General features: G+C 40.1%; 2 protein-coding genes across 2 annotated transcripts; both read right to left on the bottom strand.

The window, feature by feature from the left end:
- Window positions 1–318: 318 nt before the first annotated feature.
- On the bottom strand, window positions 319–13,757 carry LOC309695398 (sodium-dependent lysophosphatidylcholine symporter 1-B-like). Its single transcript, XM_082516016.1, has 14 exons — window positions 13,504–13,757; window positions 11,901–12,029; window positions 11,046–11,170; window positions 8,285–8,408; window positions 8,102–8,180; window positions 7,863–8,014; window positions 7,669–7,759; window positions 6,997–7,115; window positions 6,784–6,867; window positions 3,205–3,288; window positions 2,919–3,031; window positions 2,674–2,817; window positions 2,332–2,508; window positions 319–2,177 (listed from the first exon to the last, which is right to left on the bottom strand). Exons 1-14 carry the CDS (start codon window positions 13,585–13,587, stop codon window positions 2,129–2,131), a joined length of 1,554 nt encoding a protein of 517 aa, XP_082372142.1. The 5' UTR covers window positions 13,588–13,757; the 3' UTR covers window positions 319–2,128.
- Window positions 13,758–16,836: 3,079 nt separating this feature from the next.
- LOC309695404 (uncharacterized protein) lies at window positions 16,837–19,429 on the bottom strand. Its single transcript, XM_082516031.1, has 2 exons — window positions 19,320–19,429; window positions 16,837–17,855 (listed from the first exon to the last, which is right to left on the bottom strand). Exons 1-2 carry the CDS (start codon window positions 19,329–19,331, stop codon window positions 17,160–17,162), a joined length of 708 nt encoding a protein of 235 aa, XP_082372157.1. The 5' UTR covers window positions 19,332–19,429; the 3' UTR covers window positions 16,837–17,159.
- Between the last annotated feature and the right edge of the window lie 958 nt (window positions 19,430–20,387).

Raw genomic sequence — 20,387 nt, 5'->3', positions numbered from 1 at the left:
TGTCATTACTGCCGACGTGAATTATGATCTTACTGAATTTACGTTTATCCTTAGCCAGCAGTTTTAAATTTACTTCAGTGTTGCCTGCTCTGGCCCCTGGAAGACAATTGACTATGGTTAGTGATAGTTTTACTTATTTTTACTCATATTTCTTATGTAAAAATGTTAATCATTAAAAAAAAAAAAAAAAAAAAAAGACTCAAACTAAACTCAAGGTTAAAAAAAAAAAAAAAGTCTGAAATTTATGGCATTTATTTTTTTTTTAGAAAATCAACCCCACCCCCCCCCCCCCCAAAAAAAACAAACCAAATTAATAAATAAATGTCTCTCTCACTGAAGGAAGTTGTTTTATACCAACTTGCACAACCTTAATGTTAATGCATGGCTTACATCTAACTGGTTTAATGTTCCGCATAAAAAAACAAAGTGTTATAAGGATGCTTCAAAGAAACCAAACAGTTTTTTTCTCTGCTTTGACAAAGTTTATTCACAGGTTTAAAATCAAAAATATGAACACGATTTGACTCCTCAGTGGTTTATATACATTGCTCTTCATAAACATAGTTGGAAAAAGTATTTACACATATACACATACAGCAGCATATATTAATATAGAGGGCAGATGTAATCTACTCTATTCTGCTGATTCAGTGCAGTTTGAAGGCCCCAAATGAAAACGGTTCCTTTTTCATAGCATCATTTGAGGTAAAATCAAGTCATCTGCATATTAGTTAATGAAAGCATCTGCTATAGGGCTGCTGTTTTTTTTTTTTTTATTGTATTCTTTTAAATCAGTCACATTTCACCATGACTGCAACTTTTACTTTTCTAAGACAAAAGGAAAAGACAAACAAAGCCAACATTTACATTTTTTTTCTTCCACAAGACTCAAATCATTCAGTCATTGGTAATAAGTTATTCTTAAACACATGCCTGCATAAGAAAATTATAGTCCCTTAGATAGTTTCCATAAATAGTTAAATAACACATTTTTGAATTTGGGATGTCACATGGTAAATAAAAAAGAACTCCCAGTACAGCTGACTTTGCTTTATAAGCACTTCAAAAAAGCCTATTAAACCCGACGGAGATTTACATAAAAAATTAATTTGAGTTCAGAAAATCAGAGATATCTGAAACCAGTTGTAAGACGTATTTGTAAGGCAATGATTCACATAACCTATATACAAGTACATCATGTTGTACTGCCGTTTCTCCTTTAGAAAATTCAAGTACACTTTTTGAAATGTGCTATATGAAAACAAACAAACAACAAAAAGGAGAGAGTGTAGCAAATCTCCATACGACTCCATTTACTGGAATAGTGCTGGCACACCCTTCATAATAAGGGCTGATACTGTACATTTCTTTCAGAGCACACTCTGAGTGGAAAACAGCTAAGACGCGTCATCGAAACATCAAAATGTAACAGTGTGTTCGAGTGATGGTCTCATAGTGTAAACCAGCACGTTAATACCTTGCAAACGGTACTGCAAAGCACACTTTCTCCCAAAGCTTTCATGATGTAGTGCAATCACACGGGAGGAGTGACAAAACGGAAGGCTATAAATAGGAACGTCTCAGTAAACAATAAAGTCAAACATCTTTGGAAACCAAGACTAGAGCTCCCAAGAGGCTTTGTCGTTCATTTATAAAAGCTGCCAAATGCTAACTAAAATGTGTGTGAGCTTTGTTTTAACAAAGAAGTGGTTTGAATTTTTTTCAGCTATTGCTGTAGATTATAATAAAGAGAGATCTCTGTGCGGCATTTAAGCTAAATGATGAAAGAAAATCTCAACAAAACAAACAAAAAAATATATAAGTAACAGAATCTAACCTGGGAGGTCGGCATAACATAACAATCCTACACCGTGTAGATTTGGATCTTGTGTATTCTCTGGAGTTTTCATTAACCTGTTCACTGGGACACAGCTGGATGGAAAAATAAATACTCAGTGTGGACACTAGAGGGTGATGTAAACCTGTGCAATTCACTGCGGAGGAACCCGCACATGATGACGATCACTAGTCAGCAGTGGGTGGTTTGTGGTCCCTCCCCTGTTAGTCCAGGCGGTCTCTTCACAGCCTGTGCAAACATGTAAAGCAGCAGAGGCGGCTGGCTTGGCCTCTAGACGCTGCTCCCACGATCTGAGGTTTCAGAATCCGTTTCAGAATCGCTGTTTAAAAAGAAAAGGAGAACAACCAGAGTCACAAACACACAAGAGTGGGCTAAAACTGGTTAACAGTTCAAGTTTTCATACAATGCACAGATCCTGGTGGGACACAGAAGAAGGATCAATGGTAAATTGTGTGTGTGTTTTCACTCCTCACAACATTGCCTGCAGTAGTTTTCGGTTGCCTTGTCTCCTTTCCTCATCGATGGGGTAGGTCTTCAGTATCAACAGTCCCACAGCAATAAGAACCACGGGCACGGGAGAGACCAGCACCTTCAGGGTTACACTGACCGCCTCGGGTTGTGAGCAGCCCCCGGTCACGTAGCCAGCAAATCTGTGAAAAAGTGTACACAGGGGGAGAAAAATTAAGCAATATGGTCAGCTGAAGAATTAAGTATTGTTGTCCCCAGGACTACTGGACTGATAAGCTCCTTAGTTTTAAGGATGAAAACATTAATATGATTGAAACACTGATTAAAAATCAGGTCAGTAAACTTACTTCAAACTGAGGGTAGAGATACCCAGGGAGACTCCAGAGGCAAACTTGATAAAGAACACATAGAAGGAGTAGAAGAGGGCTTCATGACCGCGGATGTCTGGATTTTGAACTTTGAAGTCATCCACTACATCAGGAAGCATCGACCTGAAAGATCAAACATCCAGACAGAAGCTCAACAACACAAAAGAAAACCCACATCCGCAAAAGGATCCAAGGACGACTTCTGTGGATAAACTTGTGCTTACCAGGGCAGGAGGAAGGCTGCTGCTACACTCACACCTGCTGCCACTGAGACCAGGTAAGAAACGATCAGGTTGCTTTTGACAGAGACGATCAGGATCATGAAGGGCACTGCCCACTGTAGCGAGAGGGAGAAAGACGTCAGAGGTCTCATAAATGAAACAAACAAAGCTTACGATCAGGATTTATTGAAGACTTTTTTTTTTAATCTTGCAGACTGAATGAGTCAAAATAGAGCATAGAGTGAGCTATAGCTTCACTCATCTACACTCCATAACATCTGCTACTCACCGAGATGCCAAAGTAAGCTGCTTTCTTCTTCCCGAACCGGGTTAGAAACCACTGCCACCAAGGGATGGTTAGAGCCCCAGAGAGCTGAAGAAATAATGATAAAGAATTTAGTTATACAAGCTCGGAAGAGAGCACGAAAAGAACATATACTCTGAGTTAAATGATGACTAAGCGATGACTATAGAATTTTTTTTTCATGTATTTCATATAGCTGAAGCGTGCTTATCAACCAAGGGGCAATTAAAAAAAATTTAAAAAATAATTTAACATATGGCCTTTTTTCCTGCTGTGCTTGCAAATATGTTTCATTCACTTTGTCCCCAAAAAAACAAAACACAGAACACAAAGTAGACTACACATAGCAGACTTGTAGCATCGGCATTGTTGGACAACATACTAAACTGTTAACCACATTGTTTCTTTTTAATCAGAATTTAATCTGCGCACACACAGACCTTGTTGCAAACAAATTGCCAAACCAACTGGACTTTTCCAGTGTGTGAGGAAACCTTGAGACTTATTGTTGCGGAAATTATAGCTGGTTGGCGTCAGTCATATCTTCTTCTCTGCATTTTTTATACATGTGAATATTTTTGCAACTTGCTACTATGTGAAATACGCAGGTCTGATGCAAATGGAGAAAAAAAACGTCTGCTTGGATAATCATCGGGGACACAGTGGGAATGTCTGGGAGTAAAAAAATGAAGCCAGAAATGAAATGCCAAAAACTGCAATTCCTTTAGTAGCCACATGAGGCTGATTCCAAAAGCCACTTAAAAGCCCAACTTTACAGCAGAAATAAACATGTTTACAGAATGGTACAAATTAAACACCTAGTTTCCCCCTTCATGGTGGGTGGACATATTTTATTTTTTAATACATCAATGAGTAGTGGCAAAAGTGATACCCTTATATAAATCTGGAGATAAGCATAGTTTTAACAACTATAGGCCAGTGTCTCGTTTGTCACAGTTTTCAAAAGTGCTTGAAAAACTTTTTGCGGAAAGACTTGATTTTTTTTCAATAAAACTATCAACTAATAAATGGAAATCAATTTGGATTTCGTAAAAATAGATCAACGGCATTAGCATTGTTGACTTTCATTGATGATATTTCATCTGCAACCCATAATAATAAATACACAGTTGGGGTATTTGTTGATTTAAAAAAAAAAAAAAAGCTTTTGACACGTTACAACATCCTATTTTGATTTCTAAATTGTATAATTATGGTGTGAGAGGAGTAGCATTGAATTGGTTAAGGAGTTATTTAGAAAATAGGTTGCAATATGTACATTATCTTGGCAATACCTCTGAACGATTGAAGATTGTATGTGGCGTTCCTCAAGGTTCTATTTTGGGACCTAAACTTTTTAATTTATATATTAATGACGTATCAAAAAGGTTAAATTTTATTTTATTTGCAGATGACACAAATTTGTATTGCTCTGGAGAGAATTTGAAAGATTTGGTTGAAATTATGATTTCTGAGATGTTAAGATTAAAAAAAAATGGTTTGATGTAAATAAATTATCTTTGAATCTGACAAAAACGAAATTCATGATATTTGGCAATCGTGTAAAGGAGGAAGAAGTCATTATGTCCATTAATGGAGAATTGATTGAGAGAGTTACTGAATTTTAATAGTAGATGAAAATTTGACGTGGAAATCACATATTGAGTATATTAGAAAGAAGATGTTTAAAAACATTTATGTTTTGGGAAATGTAAGAGATTTATTAGACCACAAAACAATGCGCATTTTATATTTCTCATTGTTTTTCTCATACTTTAGTTACTGTGTCGAAGTTTGGGGGAATACATATGAGAATACTATAAAATCTATAAACTTATTACAGAAGAAAGTGATACGGATGATTCATAACGTTAAATATAGAGAACAAACAAATAAATTATTTATAAAATCAAAATGATTAAAATTAGGAGATTTAGTGAAACTACGGACACTATTAATTATGTTTAAGGCTAAAAGTAATATTTTGCCTTCTAAGTTACAAAGAGTATTTTTAACGTGTTTGGGGGGAGAAGACAGCAGAAGGAAATTTTATTTTAAGCATCAGCTAGCTAGGACAACACAAAGATTAATGAGTCCAACGGTTAGGGGTACGACTGTGGAACTCTTCATTATAATTTAAAGAGTTGTATAAATTTACATTGTTTTAAAAAGTGTTACATGCTTAAAACGATAACTCAATATGAAGAATGTGAATGAAATTGGAGTTCATTGAATAAGGATCCATTATTTTTTGTTTCATTTACTTACTTTTCTCCTTGTTACTATGTGGAGTGGTATATTCTGATTGTAAATTGTTGTTTGGTTTGAGTTAGGACTGGAAATAAGTGTTAATGTTAGTTTGTTCCTTGACTTTTGGTGCCCACTTGCAATATAAGTTGGATTGTAGATAGGGGGCAGGGTTTAATAAGAATATATTCTTCTGCCTGCTCCTTTTCACACGTGGTTGCAGTGCTTTACTGACAGAAAGTGTAGTTGGTTTGTTTGAAAGAACTAACTGTGGAAACTGTTGACCAAGTGTGAAATAAATAAATAAATGAAATGAAATATGTATCTGTTAGATTCATAAATACAATCTATACAGTTTATGTAACTTGCTAGTCAAGCTTGTTAGTGTTAACTTCTAATCTCCCATATTTAGGCACCATCTAGTGCTCCAAGTTTTCCTATACTGTGTTTTATACATTAAAATGAGTGGAATCCAAACACTAGTTGGAAAGTTAGTCTGCATTTCTCTAAATTCCTAGCTCTAACTCTGTATGATGGACTTTCTTGGATGATCAATTATATAATTTTAAATAAATCAAATGAAATTTATAAACAAAAAATTACAAAATATTTTCTACAGAAACTATTCAGACTACTAACTGGGCTTCACTGAGGACTGTGGGAAATGTGGAAAGTGGAAAAATTAAAATGACCACCGGAGGAGGTCAGGGGATAAGGTCACGATAAGCTTTCATTGGCTTTTAACCCAACCCTGCAGGGGCGCAGAAAACCTTTGACCTCCAGGCCAAAACTGGTCAACCAGTGTTAAATTAGCAAACAAAAACAAGCAGTAGATGAAAGGCCAGAAGCCCACGAATTCTCAGACTTTGACACTCTGCTCTAAACTCTCCAAATGTGATACAGTGTCCAAGTATTTCCCACTCCTAATCATAGAAAAAGGCAGCAGAGCAGAAAGCAGTGAGAGGAGGGCATTAGCAATGGTGGCTGTTCCCATGGTGTCAGTGAAGGGTTGCCAGGGCAACAAAAGCTCCATTCTGTGCCCTTGATCTAGCATAACTCAGAGAGTGAGCGAGTGGGAGACCGATTCCCAACAGTACGACACCTCCTCTCATCCTGAAATATGCCCTCTCAGGCCTTCGTGGCATGCTTCTACATCATGCGAGGAAGCGCCTAAGACTAGAAACTGAAATATCCCCTAAACAGTTTACAGCAAGCAGCAAGCTTTACGTCTGCAGACATGGTGTTGATGTACACTAAATCTACCCTGATGAGGGTTTTTACGAGAAGAGCACTCATAGTAAAAATACAAACACTCACCATGATGACAAGAAGGATATTCTGAAAGTCCTTCCTGTGGCCGAGAGCGTAGGTGATAAAAAGTGCAAAGTTTCCCTCCAGCAGCTGTAAAAGACAGAAGCAACTATAAACCAAATTACTGTAATAAATAAAATAAAAAAATCCTTTCAACGCGACCTCTGAAAATTCACGAAAAAAAAAAAAAAAAAATGCACAAATCAAATGTAGCGTTACCATGAAAGCAAGAGAGGTGAAGAGGAAGCCGATGACCAGTTTGACATACGGCCCGTGACACATGACCAACCGCAGGCCCTGAGCAAAGGTGAGCGGCTCCGACTTGTCCCGCCCGGTTTCTAGAGTCCAACATAAAGGAGAACACAACAAATGAGACCTCTGCAAATCTGCATCTAAGAATACAACACACACAAGCTTTTGTGGTGAGACAATGTGGTATTTGTCTAGTGAGTATTTTGCAGCACTTGCTACAATCTGGCCACCACATCTTTATCTTTTTGAACACAGAGTGAGAAGGCCAAGAGGAACTAACCAGAGGCGCTAAGAAAAGTTTAACAGTTAAAGAATTATTCCTGTCACTGTTACTAATATACAGTTTTGCATGCGCATGATTAAACTGGACAAAAACTGAGTCAGAATTTTCTTTTCCTTTTTTTTTTTTTTTTTTTACATCAATTCACGTGTCAAGTTGTCAGATTCATGATTCAAGTCTGTCTTGAAGCCAAATTGAGTCATTATCTTACTTTAAATGTTGTTTGCATTTATCAGGGCTCGCAAAATCGCCCGATGTCCCGGGGATAGCGATATCTGCAGTCGGGCGACCAAAATCTATCCAAGCCCCGCCCGTCGGGCGATTTTGCGAGCCCTGATTAGATAAGAAAGGATTCATACCTTTTTGCTCCTTCACACCTAAAAACAAGATTGCAGCACACAGGACGTAGATGATGCATATGACCCCTGAAGCAACCAAGTAAGCTTGTTTCTGAGGACAAAAAAAAATAAAAATACACGACCCTTAGCTTGGACCAACAATAATCATCTTTTATTTGACACAGTACAAAAAAACCCCCTTTCAATAGACTCACCGTCTGATCCAGTGAGGCTATAGTGGTGTTGACACTGGATGAGTTTGTGCTGTAAGGCGCATCAGACTCAGTGGGACAATTGGAATTACCACCTACTATCTGCCCCTGGATTGCAGTGCCCAGCACTGTGCCCAGCACCTCCACCATCATCCCTGAGAGCAAACACAAGAACTGACGGTCAGCACACGAATAACAAAACACCAGTGAAATCAGTTTATTTGCACAGGGTGATGTCGTACTGTAGGCTGTAGCAGAGTCCCGCTCTTTCTGGTCCCTGCTGATGAACATGGTGAGGGCTGAATATGGCACATGGAAGCACTGCAAATGTACGAGACCACAACATTAGACAAGTTCACGTCAGTGGACAAAAAGCAAATAAAAAAAAAACAAAAAAAAACATGGGCTCAAAATGCGGTACTAACCGTCTGCATTGACTGGAAAAGGCAGTAAAAGACCAGATACCAAATGACCTTCCCCTCTTCAAACGGAGGCACGTACCAGATCAGGAGGTAAGTAAGCACTGCAAACGGGGTGGAGAAAATGATCCTGAGAAGAGATGAGTGGACACAGGTTGATAAAAGACTGAGCATTTCTTTCTTACCTTTGTTTTATTTTCTTTTGTATTTAAGGCAAACACATAGAACCCACTGTTTCCTTCCTTTAAGGGTGTGTCTAATGCATTTTCCCCACTGTTACTGTAGCTCAACCCCTCCTTTTTATATCCCTCCCTGGCAGTCAATTCTTTTCAACTCTTTCTTTTATGCTTTGTGAATAATCCTTCTAATCCTGGCTTGTTAGATCTTGTGTGTGGAGAAAGGGCTCAGCCAGCGCTGCACAAGGAGGCGATAGCTGCTTGGACCCACATCATTCTCACCCCACTCGGCCTCAGCATCCTTCTCTTCAGCCGTGCCCTCTACCTGACCTCAGTCACAGAAACCGGCGATACTACAGACTGCAGTTAAAGCCTCAGTTTTTAAATAAGGAAATCAAACAGTTTTACTTGTTAAGAGAACCATTACAAGGCAGTTTTTGGGGGCCAAAATGAAACTACATTTTTCTCGCTGAAAGTAATCACATAATTTGAGGAAAACTGCAGTTTTTATTAGCATCATGTGAATAAAATGTGACCTTTTAGAGGCCAAACAGGGAGGTGAAGGCTTACAGGGTTGCACCTGACTGCATAATCATGAAACATTTTGTCAAATGGCAACATATATTTAAACAGCTATTTCTTCCTCAGGCTTGTTTCTGAGCAGTCGCACATGCGAGTTAAAACCTGACTCTTCCCAAGCTCCATAACACTAACGGGGAGAGGGTGAGCGTGACATTCACACATGGTCATATGAAATCCCCTTGTTCCCCTTTCACCCATGTGACTCACATGGAAAATAAGAAAACTCCTGATACCTTTTAACGTCCAAGCAAATTTAGGTTAATGAGTACTAATAATTTCCATTTTTGCTCACTGAGCACAGGTTGCTGGTTCACTGGCACAGCAGTGAAAGTCACAGACACATGATCACACTCTTTCCCCCCCCCCTCTTTCTAAAAGAAACAAAATCTACTTCTAAAATAAAATAAAACCTCATTGAGCTAAGATAATAAGTAAAATGAGAAATGTAGACTCCTGCCAGTCTGGCTGGCTGCCTGTCTTTATGTACATTTCCAGTACAGACAGAAAAAAGAAATAAGAACCTAACAAATCTCTGTATTTTATCTGGAGGATGTCCCTTTTATGTACATTTTGCTATTTTTCTTTAAACTAGCCTCATTATTTTAACCCAGCATGCTTTTTGACCTGAAGTAACCTCTCTACACTTGTACACGCCGAGAAATCATACACACAAAGGAGAACACACCCATATTGGTTTGAAGCTGATGGTGTGTTGTGGGTTGGACCAATCACAGCTTAAGCCAGTAACTTCCCCCTCCCCCTCACTTCCTCCCAGCTACAACATTACAGCTCATGCACAGCTGGTTTTTTCAGTCACTCCACTCCAGATATGGCTGGGGTATCATGTGAGGGGGGGAAAAAAGCTTGTAAAAATATTTAGCTCTGCTCCTCTGCAGATTATATCATGGCCTTGAGAGATTTTTGTAACCAGATACGGTTCTGATATTGTCAAGAAAGCTGCACCATGTTTGACTGTGAGAAGAAAGTCAAGGTCGCCCTTCTTCAGGCAGGGATACCCATGACAAGCTGCCAGCTATGTCACAGTGAACCAAACACACAGCAGATTGCAAACACATATCTAGACTGAAACATAAGTAACAACTAAAACATGGGAGACGATGCTGGTAACTAAACTGGTTTGTTAGGAATGCAAAAATGGTTTCAGGCATTTTCATCTATTTGAGTTTTGCAAATGTTTTACAGGGAAGGAAAAGTACAGCGTGTGTTCAGCTACAAGGACCTTTTGTACTTGCAAAGTTGCAAGAAGAGAAACTCTCCCAGCTGCTGCAACAAATTTCTTACCGAGCCAAGTGTCACTTTCCTACAGGCTCGTCAAACTTAGTTTAGTCCGGGGAGACATGCGCTCAGACTTGATGTCAAGTAAGCTGGACTTTTTAAAACCCTGGTTAAAGTCTTTGTCAGCAAGAAGACTTACACTAATAATAATTCTCACAACCACTGTTATGACCCGATCCATCCCTGTGATTCACACAAGTCACTTAAGTATATCTTGCAGCTCATTTTAGTTTTTTTTCCTGTCTGACTCCCTCACTTTTAAAGCTCAGTTGATGTTAACCAGCTAGCCCAGGCCCATCTTTTATTTTCCCTATTGGCTGACTAGCTGTCCTGCTTGCTACTCTATCAGTCCTCAATATAATTCAACTGCTTCCCTAAAAGGATTTCGTCTCAAGGCTCGATCCAAACTAGGACCGCAGCAGACGATGGTAGCCCTGCTCCTACTCTTCAGCTGGCTGGTTTCAGTGGGTGCTTCAGCCTGCATTTGGTAGGAATGTCTGATGCTGGCACTGTATATGATTCATATTTAGACTGCATTATTGCACTCTTACCATTTATTCCTCCTTAGTTGCTACTTCAAACTTGTTGCCATGGCTACTGATCCTGAGCTGTTTTTTTTTTTCTTGTTGTTGCCAGAGCATTTGCCTCATGTATCTCTGTCCTTACTCAAAACGCAGCATTATCTTATTATCATTCAACATACAGATACCTACCAGGGCATCATGCGGCCAAAGCGGGTGGATCTACTCCGGCTCACCAGGAAACCCACTGTAGGGTCGGTGATAGCATCCCAGGCCCTTCCCACAAACAGGATGATAGAGGCATAGAAGGGGTCCAGCTAGAAGGGAAGGGTGGAAAAAAGTGTGTTAGCTTTGAGACCAAAACAGTGAGGATGCCAAGGACTACCTCATATGGAGAGTGGCTCAAAAGAGCTGTGACAGCAGACTCAGTACAGCTGAGAGCACAACAGAATTAAAATACACAACACTGTCACTTCTTTTATAACAAAGCAGCATTCAAAGCCCCTCTAATGATCTCATCCTCTGAGCTGAATGGCCTTTTTCCAGTTCCTACTGTGTACAGCAGGAAAAAGTCTAATTTGCTAACAAAGCAAACAGGGGGAGTCCGGGTTAACACGCTTGACCGGAGACAGTTTAGCTGATATGAGGCTGAGAAGCACACACACACACACACACACACACACACACACACACACACACACACACACACACACACACACACACACACACACACACACACACACACACACACCTACCTTGACCCCTGCGTTTGTAACCTGTGTGTGTTCTGCAAACAATTGAATTTTATCGATGTCATTTAGCTGCTGTGTGGCATTGATTTTTAATATTAAAAAACGTTGTGATGAAGAGCTTTTTTTTTTAAAATAATGAAGATCACTTAGTTTTCCTCACACAAATGTTAACTTTTTTTTTATTTTAAATACTGGCATCAGCCCAGAATCTTCACAGTTGGTGCAGCTTTATAAAGGAGGCAGAAGTGTGTGATTTTAACCTTTTGGGTTTTTTTGCCCAGCGCTTGGCAATTACCTGTGCCACATCGAGCAAGTAGATTTGGAGGAAGAAGCCAAGAACAGTGCCTGTGATCTGGTAGGGAGCCCCGCCAAAGGCATAGCACACTTTACTGAACACAGACAGACGATTTCTCTGGGTCTTCAGCTGGAAGAGAAGAAGAGGTGAGAACAGAGGGGAAATGCAGTGATGTTAGTGCATTTAGACATTAAATATGGGTAAACTCGAATTCCACTGGGAAGCTATAAATTAAGGTGTAATTATGTAGACAGTGGGTTAACACATTATCATTGGCTCCATTTCTGCCTTCAGTCTTTAATTCATCCCTCTGATTCAAATCCCTACACCCATCCCTCTGTCAAACTTTGCGTTGCAACGCGGAACTATGAGGTTACTGTAGTTCATGCTGAGTGAAACCACATCACTACATCACCTCAGCACAGCCATTGGCTCCAGCAATGGTATGTTAGAGGTAGTGTGACATTTTATGCTGAATAGCCAACAGCCTCCAGACAGACTAGAGCCTATCAGCGGTAGCCAATACCCTTTCTCAAGCGTGATGTCAGCAAAGGGGGGATTACACACCCTGATTTACAACCATCACGGACACAGAAGCAGAATCACCTCTTGAAGGACGCAAATTGCAACCTTATCAACAGGCACACACAATATTCTCTCTGTGGTCACGTTCCACAGAGTGCATGTCTGGAATTACAGTGATGCAAGACTAAAAATAATACTGATGCTAAATAAAGAACAGAAGCCTGCATAACCTTTAATGTGCTTTAAAGAAAGATCTCCACAGTCTTTCCCAGAGTACAAGAGGACTGCACTGAAAAGTGCCTTTGGATTCAAAGAAAACCACCAGTATAATTTACAGTTTGAACCATGGTGCCATATACATCGCTACTTTTTCATCCAGCAGTCTAAAAACCCAAAGACAATGAATTTAAATGCACATCAAGGTTACTAAAGATTAGCAGCTTTGGGGCTAATGTTTCACAGGAGTTTTGTTACACTTTAAATCTACATCACATTAATGTAAATGATCACAGAGAAGACACTGATGTTTGAAATGCAACCTGCCGTGTATTTTCTCGTGCAAAGATACCGCCACTGTTGAACGATATGGAAGCTATTAAACCATTTTGGGGGTAAATTTAAGGCGTTAATCGTTAAATATAGGGACTTAATTTCAGCCACTTAAACCAAATATGGCTCACAAGTCGTGGCTCTAAAAACAGGATCACGCCACGTTTCTCCACATCTGCCAGCAGCTATATTTGAATGTGACAGAGAGAAAACGCCGGCTTTCGTTAAGGTGTTTGGTCCCTTTAAAACCGGTATGCCAGCATCACGAGAGCTGGAGGACAGATAAACGTGGACCGGGCGAAATTCAAACCTCGAGGGCAGGAAAGGGCACAGAACAAGGCAGGGTGTGAGGTTTTTGGTAAGAAAGGAAGTAAAGACCGCATTTTATCAAACGTTACTTTGAATTTAGGCGCCCTTTAACGCACCTGATTATTATTATTTTTTTAAGTGGGCGCGGCGGGCACATAAATCCTGTTCATTTTAACACCCCTCTTAAAAATCAAACGTGCCGGTTAAACGTCGCTCTTACCTTCACCGTCTTGATCTCTGCATTGAGCGGTTTGACTGACAATAAAGTCGCCGCGTACTGCTCGGCGCCCTCTCCTCGTGCCATTATCTTGTTCTAGTTGATGTTATTTTTCGATATTGTGAAATGTAAATATATTCCTTAGTGTCAGAAGAATGAACCGAGTTCACAGCATCGCCATGTTAGCCAGAGCTCTGGGAGCTTCTGAGTCAGAGCGCTCGTGCTGCTTTCGTCCACCTCATTCATTCTACTATGTGGGCTACGTCAGGTTCACGTCACAATCGGATGTTCCACCATTTTTTCCTTTTTTTTCCCCTGTTCGTGACCTTCAGTAACTATTAAAAGTTTAGTACGCTGGGTCTTTTAAGAAGTTTTCTTTGTGTTAGAAAATCAGTAAAAATTCCAGCTTCAGTGGAGATTGAAGAACCCTTACTCTACCTAATAACGAAGCAGCTAACAGGAAGGTATCAGCAATATCACCAACTTTTTAACCTTTTCTTTGCGCTAATTAATTTAATTTAATTTCATAAAATAATAACTATACACTAGTGATGGCCAAATGAAGCTTTCCGAAGCACTGAAGCTTGTATTGAAAAATGGTTCATTACTCGAAGCTTTTCAACACAGTCCTCTCCGGTGACATCTGGTGGCGAATATTTTGAAGAGCAGCTTGAATCTGCAAAATAAAACGGACTGCTCAATCATCACTGCTCACTCAAGAGTGGAGTTCTCTCCGATATTGGGCCACCGTTCCGTTGCTTTGAACATGTAATTGGTTTTGTCTTCTCGATTGGGGGGCTGAAAAAAATGTAATGCATATTTGCGTAATACATTTTGATCAATAAACTTTCCCTATTTAAACATTTATTTATTTAATACATTTATTTAAACATGCACTATGGTGTGGCCTTTCTTTGCTCATAACTCCTTGATGTTGGTAAATACAATAAGTGAGCAATATATACATTATACATATGATAACGCACAGCACATTATGGAGTATGCCCCTGCTGTGAAGTCCTGCCTCCATCTACTTGTCATTTAATCACTGGACAGCTGGACAGGTTCATATAAAATATTAGATTAGGCCAATTGTCCTATACATATTTTTGACCTAGGGGTGGGATTGATTGTGAACTGGAAAGGGAAAATGCTTAGGAAGCCGAGTACGGCTGCATCGTCACTGATTTGTAGAATCATTTTGATTCGATACAGGATCCGATTCAATTTGATTGGAATCTGGAAAGTTTTGCCTCAGTCAGAAATATTACAATTCTGGTCATGTATCAGTATATATCCATAATTTCGTATCTATTAAAAGAAAGCTGACACATGTGAGACTTAATTAGAGATGTAAACAGAGAGTTATGAAACCTGCAGCTGCAGAAGCCAGCGGAAAAAAAGAGGCAAACACAGCGCGGACCCGACGACGCACCAAAATCTGACTCTGACGCGTCGGGTCCGCGCTCTGTGTTCACGTTTGTATGCAGAATCCGTAAACCTGCTCCCAGTTACTGTTTTAGCTGCATGGTGTTTGACGACATGTTGTGAGGTTTAACCTGAGATGCTGGCGTTTCAGGCATAATAACGTTAATTTACAAATCGACACGGGATTTTAATGAATCAATATCACTTTATTCAATTTAGCATGGATTGTAATCAGAAAAGCGATAATCAAAACCCACCCCCAATCAAGAACTTGCAAAGTAAGAACATGATCTATGTAAGGTAGCCTTTTTGTTATTTACAGTTAAAAAGAGGATTAGTGTTACTGTGCGCTGGCTGAGTCTCTTTCCTTTCTTAGAAATAGTTTCTCCTGCTCTGGAGAAAATCCACTTGCATGGAACAGAAGAGGCTGTGGAGTGCAGGAACCACACTGCAAGCTGGTAGATATGCAGGTATTCCTGGGTCCTGCAGACTATCACCTAAAAACAATAAACAAAATGATTTTCTAAACTGTAGCAATGTAATGTACGTATAGTGTCAAATACATTTTTGTAGTCTTCATCAGCTTTAATTCACATGGAAGTGTTCCTAAAGTCATATGCTGGAATGATCACCTCTTCGCTCTCTGTCACCATCAACACACTCCACGAATCCCATGGATGATTCACTTCCTTATATCCGTTTGAATCAGGTACCGAAGCAGTTACGTGCGTAATGAAGCTTCGGACGTCACTGGTCACGTGATTTTTGCCAAACGAAGCAAGCCTCGACACAGTGCTTCTGAACCAGTGTGTTGTTTTTTTCGACACAAGCTCCGGAGCGTCAGCTTCAAGCGGGCCATCACTACTATACACTCACTGGACATTTTATTAGGCATATCTTAGTAAAGGTGTGGACCCACGTTTGCCTTCAGAGCAGCTTAGACGCAGGAAACTTTCACATAGTTGGTGCGATTTGTTTGGTGCACATTCACGATCTGAATCCCATTTCATCAAATCCCCAAGGCGCTCTATTGGACTGAGATCTGGTGGCACCCACTATGTAATACAATTCCGTTGAAAAATGAATGTAATAATATGAACTTAGCTTTGTGTAAGAGACAAAAAGCACACTAGAAATAGGATAGCCTACAATACACTAAGTGTTCATGGCATGGAATCAACAAGGTGTTGAAAACGTTGCTGTGAGATTCTGGTCCATATTGACATGACAGTGTCACAGAGTTGCTGCATATTTGTCAGCTGCACCTCCATGGCATAAATCTCCTGTTCCACTACATGCCAAATGTGCTCTATTGGGTTGAGATCTGGTGACAATGGGAGTCATTTGAGTACAGTGAACTCATTGTAATGATCAAGAAACCAGTTTGACATGATTTGGACTTTGTGACATGGGGCGTTATCCTCTGGGAAGCAACCATCAAAAGATGGGTACACTGTGGTCATAAAGCGATGTACATGGTCAAGAATATGTTTGTTACTCTGTTTAAAAAAATTCAAATTCAAATTTTATTTGTCACGTACACAGTCATACACAGTACGATATGTAGTGAAATGCTTAGACAACTGCTCGTGACCTAAATAAAAAAAAAAAGAAAAGGCTATGAATAAGATAGGAAATAAATATGAAAAATTAAAAAGGGTAAATTTAACTAGGAAGGAATAAAATATAAATTAAGGTTAAAAATGAAATAACTGTACAACACAAATTAGAATGAATAATAATAATAATAACAATGGATTGGATTTATATAGCGCTTTTCAAGGCACCCAAAGCGCTTTACAATACCACTATTCATTCACTCTCACATTCACACACTGGTGGAGGCAGCTACAGTTGTAGCCACAGCTGCCCTGGGGCAGACTGACAGAAGCGAGGCTGCCATATCGGGTAAATTTAACTGGGAAAGAATAAGATAAAATATATAAATTAAAGTTGAAAATAAAATAACTGTACAACAAAATACACAATACACAGTATAGAACTATATAAGAATGTATGAAGAAATATAAATAAATAAATAAATAAATAAATATATACACAATAACAGCAGCTGTACAAGTATTAACTGGAAATGAAGAATATAGTGACCAGTGTTGTGCAATCCACATTATGTCTTGTGCAGTGCAAATATGCTTAAAGTGATTTAAGTGATGAAGTGAAAACAATGTCCAGAAAGTCCAGTGTGTGTGTGTAAGAACCATATGTGTGGGTCAGTACTGTGTGGTGGTGTGATTGAGAGACCGCATCGCCTGCGGGAAGAAGCTCCTCCTCAGTCTCTCTGTGTTGGTCTTCAGGGAGCGGAATCGCTTTCCTGACCTCAGCAGAGAGAACAGTCTGTTGTTGGGATGGCTGAGGTCCTTCACGATCTTCCTGGCCTTGGTCCAGCACCGCCTGCTGTAGATTGAGTGCAGGTCAGGGAGCTCGGAGCGGATGGTGCGCTCAGCTGACCGCACAACCCTCTGTAGAGCTCGTCTGTCCTGCATGGTGCTGTTCCCGAACCAGGTTAAGATGTTTCCCGTCAGGATGCTCTCTATGGTGCACGAGTAAAAGTTCCTGAGCACCTTGGAGGGCAGTTGGAAGTCTCTCAAGCGTCTGAGGTGGTAGAGACGCTGACGGGCCTTTTTCACCACGGTGTTGATGTGACAGGACCATGATAGGTCCTGCGTGATGTGAACTCCGAGGTATTTGAAGCTGTCCACTCTCTCCACTGGGCACTCGTTAATGACGGGGGTCTGGTAGTTCCTCTCCTGCTTAGTGCTGAAGTCCACTATCAGCTCCTTTGTCTTACTGACGTTTAGAAGGAGGTTGTTCCTCTGGCACCAGTTCTCCAGATTCCTAATCTCCTTCAGGTAGGCCGTCTCGTTGTTATCAGAGATCAGGCCCACCACGACGGTGTCGTCAGCAAACTTAAGATAAGATAAGATAAGATAAGATAGAACTTTATTAATCCCTCGGGTGGGTTCCTCTGGGAAATTCGGTTTCCAAAAGCACAGCACCGACAGAAGTTACAGTTACAGAATGTTATATATATATATATATATATATTAGGGGTGCAACGATACACAAAATTCACGGTTCAGTTCGGTTCGATACTTTGGTGTCACGGTTCGATATTTTTTCGATACAAAAAAAATGTTCATGCCTTTTTAATTTGTCATTTATTAAAAATTATAAATATATATTTTAACTCAAAAGTACAGTTTTTAAATTTAACCCTAACCCTTGTGCGTGTTTTTTATTTTGACAGCGAATGCGCACCTGCGGACCACTTATGTGCAGCCCTGGTTATTTAGCTCGTCATATTGCAGCCACAGAAATTCTTTTGTCCATGAAACCATAAAGCTGCACTTTCTTTTTGCCTTATAGTCTGATTTGTCATAACTTCTCCGTTTTGTGGTAAGCTTTTCTTTGGCTGTCACTTCTTCACCCTGACCTGTCTTATTTGGCTCAGCAGAACTGAAATGCTTTTACACATGCACTCACATAAGCTCAGCGATTCTCTGCGCGATCAACCTCTCACATGTTTAAGCTTGCTGCGGGAGATTTCACTTGTCATGTTTGCATAGTAAGCTAACGATTAATAAGACAATGTCAGAGGAATTGGTGCACAAATTATCATCACTCACAGATCAGTGCTGTCGCTCTCTATACACAGTTCGCACGATTGCAAAGTGAAAGCAAAAAAACAAGCGCAAATTCAAACGCGATTTCAATATGTCACATATTGGCAGTGGCTCACCGATGCCAATGACATAATTACCCAGCTACATTTCTGAAAGAATGCAAAAGCATTGACATATATTTTTCCTTCCTACAATAGCCCGACGGGAAAAATCGCTAGCCCTGGGACATCGGGCTAGCGATATTGCGAGCCCTGTATCTGATTGAGGAATCACTCATCTTTGGAAAAGAGAGTTTATTACAGAGAAATGGCTCTTTCCAAAATAAAAGCTATACTATCCGCTTCTTCTGGGCTATATTCTCAGCAGCATATTAAACATATCAGGTCCCCATAAGGAGAATCCTGTGCTAACGGCTGTCTAAATGACTCTGTAAAGTTTGTAGCATGCATGCTTGTTGTTTTTGTCTGCTTCCACTTGTCTTTGCACTAGGATGATGTCGGCGTAAATGTGCAGTCATATTTGTTGTGTTCCCACTAGTGCTTTCAGGTTAATCTCGTTGAAATGACCTTAACGCCACAACACGGCAAATCTCCGTTAACGAGCTACCCCTGATCGCCCCGTGCGTGGGGCTGGACGGCCAACACATTAACGAGCTAACTGCACTAACACACTAGCTCCCACCCATGTAATTGAGCACTGTGTGGCACATCCAACATACTGTTTTACTTTAGTCCATGACTCGCTTACCTTCAGGGTCATACGTCACATGAAAACCAAAATAATTCCAAATGCCAGATCTGAATGAGGGTGGGGGAGGTTCAATTTGCCATGTTGCAAGGAGAGCTTAAGCTAGCTTGCCCTGCGCTCTTCCTTCTGACGATGCTGTCTGTGTTGAGCGCTCAGTGGATCTGCGCTTGACAGTGCAGCCTAGGCGGAGTAGTTGAACGCAGATCCACTGAGCGCTCAACACAGACAGCATCAGAAGGAAAGTTGATAAAATAAATTACAAATTTTGTATTGTTCGATACATATGTGTACCGAACCGAAAGCACTGTATCGAATGGTTCAATATCAATACGAATATCGTTGCACCCCTACTATTTGGGCACAAGCATCTAATGCAATGAAATAAAATAATAATAATTGCCTATTCTACATGCAAAAAAATATTTAATATAATATAAGAAGCCACATCATGCAGACAAATATGATTTGTCAGGCTTCAAATGTCTACTGTACAAAAGGCCAGCCAGTTCGCAGAACTCACGAACGGAGCCACATCTGCGGAGTAAGATATCAGCATACGGCTGCCGTTTAGCCAATGAGCGGTGAGGCAACCCATTCTCTTCACCAATCAGAAGACACAATTCTACCTCATCATTACGCACACGTCGACGCAGAGAGTTCGGTCGGAGCTGCAGGTGGGAAGAGTCAGCAGAGTTTTACTCACCGTGTGGATTTTCATTCCTTCTAATGCTGTTAGCAGTGTGCGTCCATGAGACTGTACGTTTCTGTGTTTTATCGTGTTTGTTCTTTGCTGCGGCCATTATCCTCCCTTGTTTAATCCTTGGCGCACACTTCGTTTACCGATTGTTACTGCCGTTTACTGCGAAGCAGCCTCTGCCGTGCGGTCATTAAGGGACCGTCACTAATTTCTCATGTTAGCTCTAATGTAAAGTGCCTAGTTGGGATTTATGTAAATAGTAAAATTAGCATTTGTTGACACTCCCTTATTTTGGTTGACTGTTCCACTATCCAGTATTGTTTGTATTGTTGTATTACACATTTAATTCACTCTGTTCACATAATTATGGA

Source organism: Aulonocara stuartgranti, assembly GCF_965226115.1.
Source record: "Aulonocara stuartgranti genome assembly, chromosome: 19".
NCBI lineage: Eukaryota > Metazoa > Chordata > Actinopteri > Cichliformes > Cichlidae > Aulonocara > Aulonocara stuartgranti.
The sequence above is the reverse complement of the archived record's forward strand: the minus strand, read 5'-3'. Positions and strand labels throughout refer to the sequence as shown.

Coding starts and splice junctions, on each gene's coding strand:
- LOC309695398 (XM_082516016.1), bottom strand. CDS start 13,587: ATGGCACGAGGAGAGGGCGCCGAGCAGTACGCGGCGACTTTATTGTCA. Junction 8,015..8,101: donor GGACTCTGCTACAGCCTACA/GTACGACATCAC, acceptor GTTTGCTCTCAG/GGATGATGGTGGAGGTGCTG. Junction 6,868..6,996: donor TCACCTCTCTTGCTTTCATG/GTAACGCTACAT, acceptor TGTCTTTTACAG/CTGCTGGAGGGAAACTTTGC.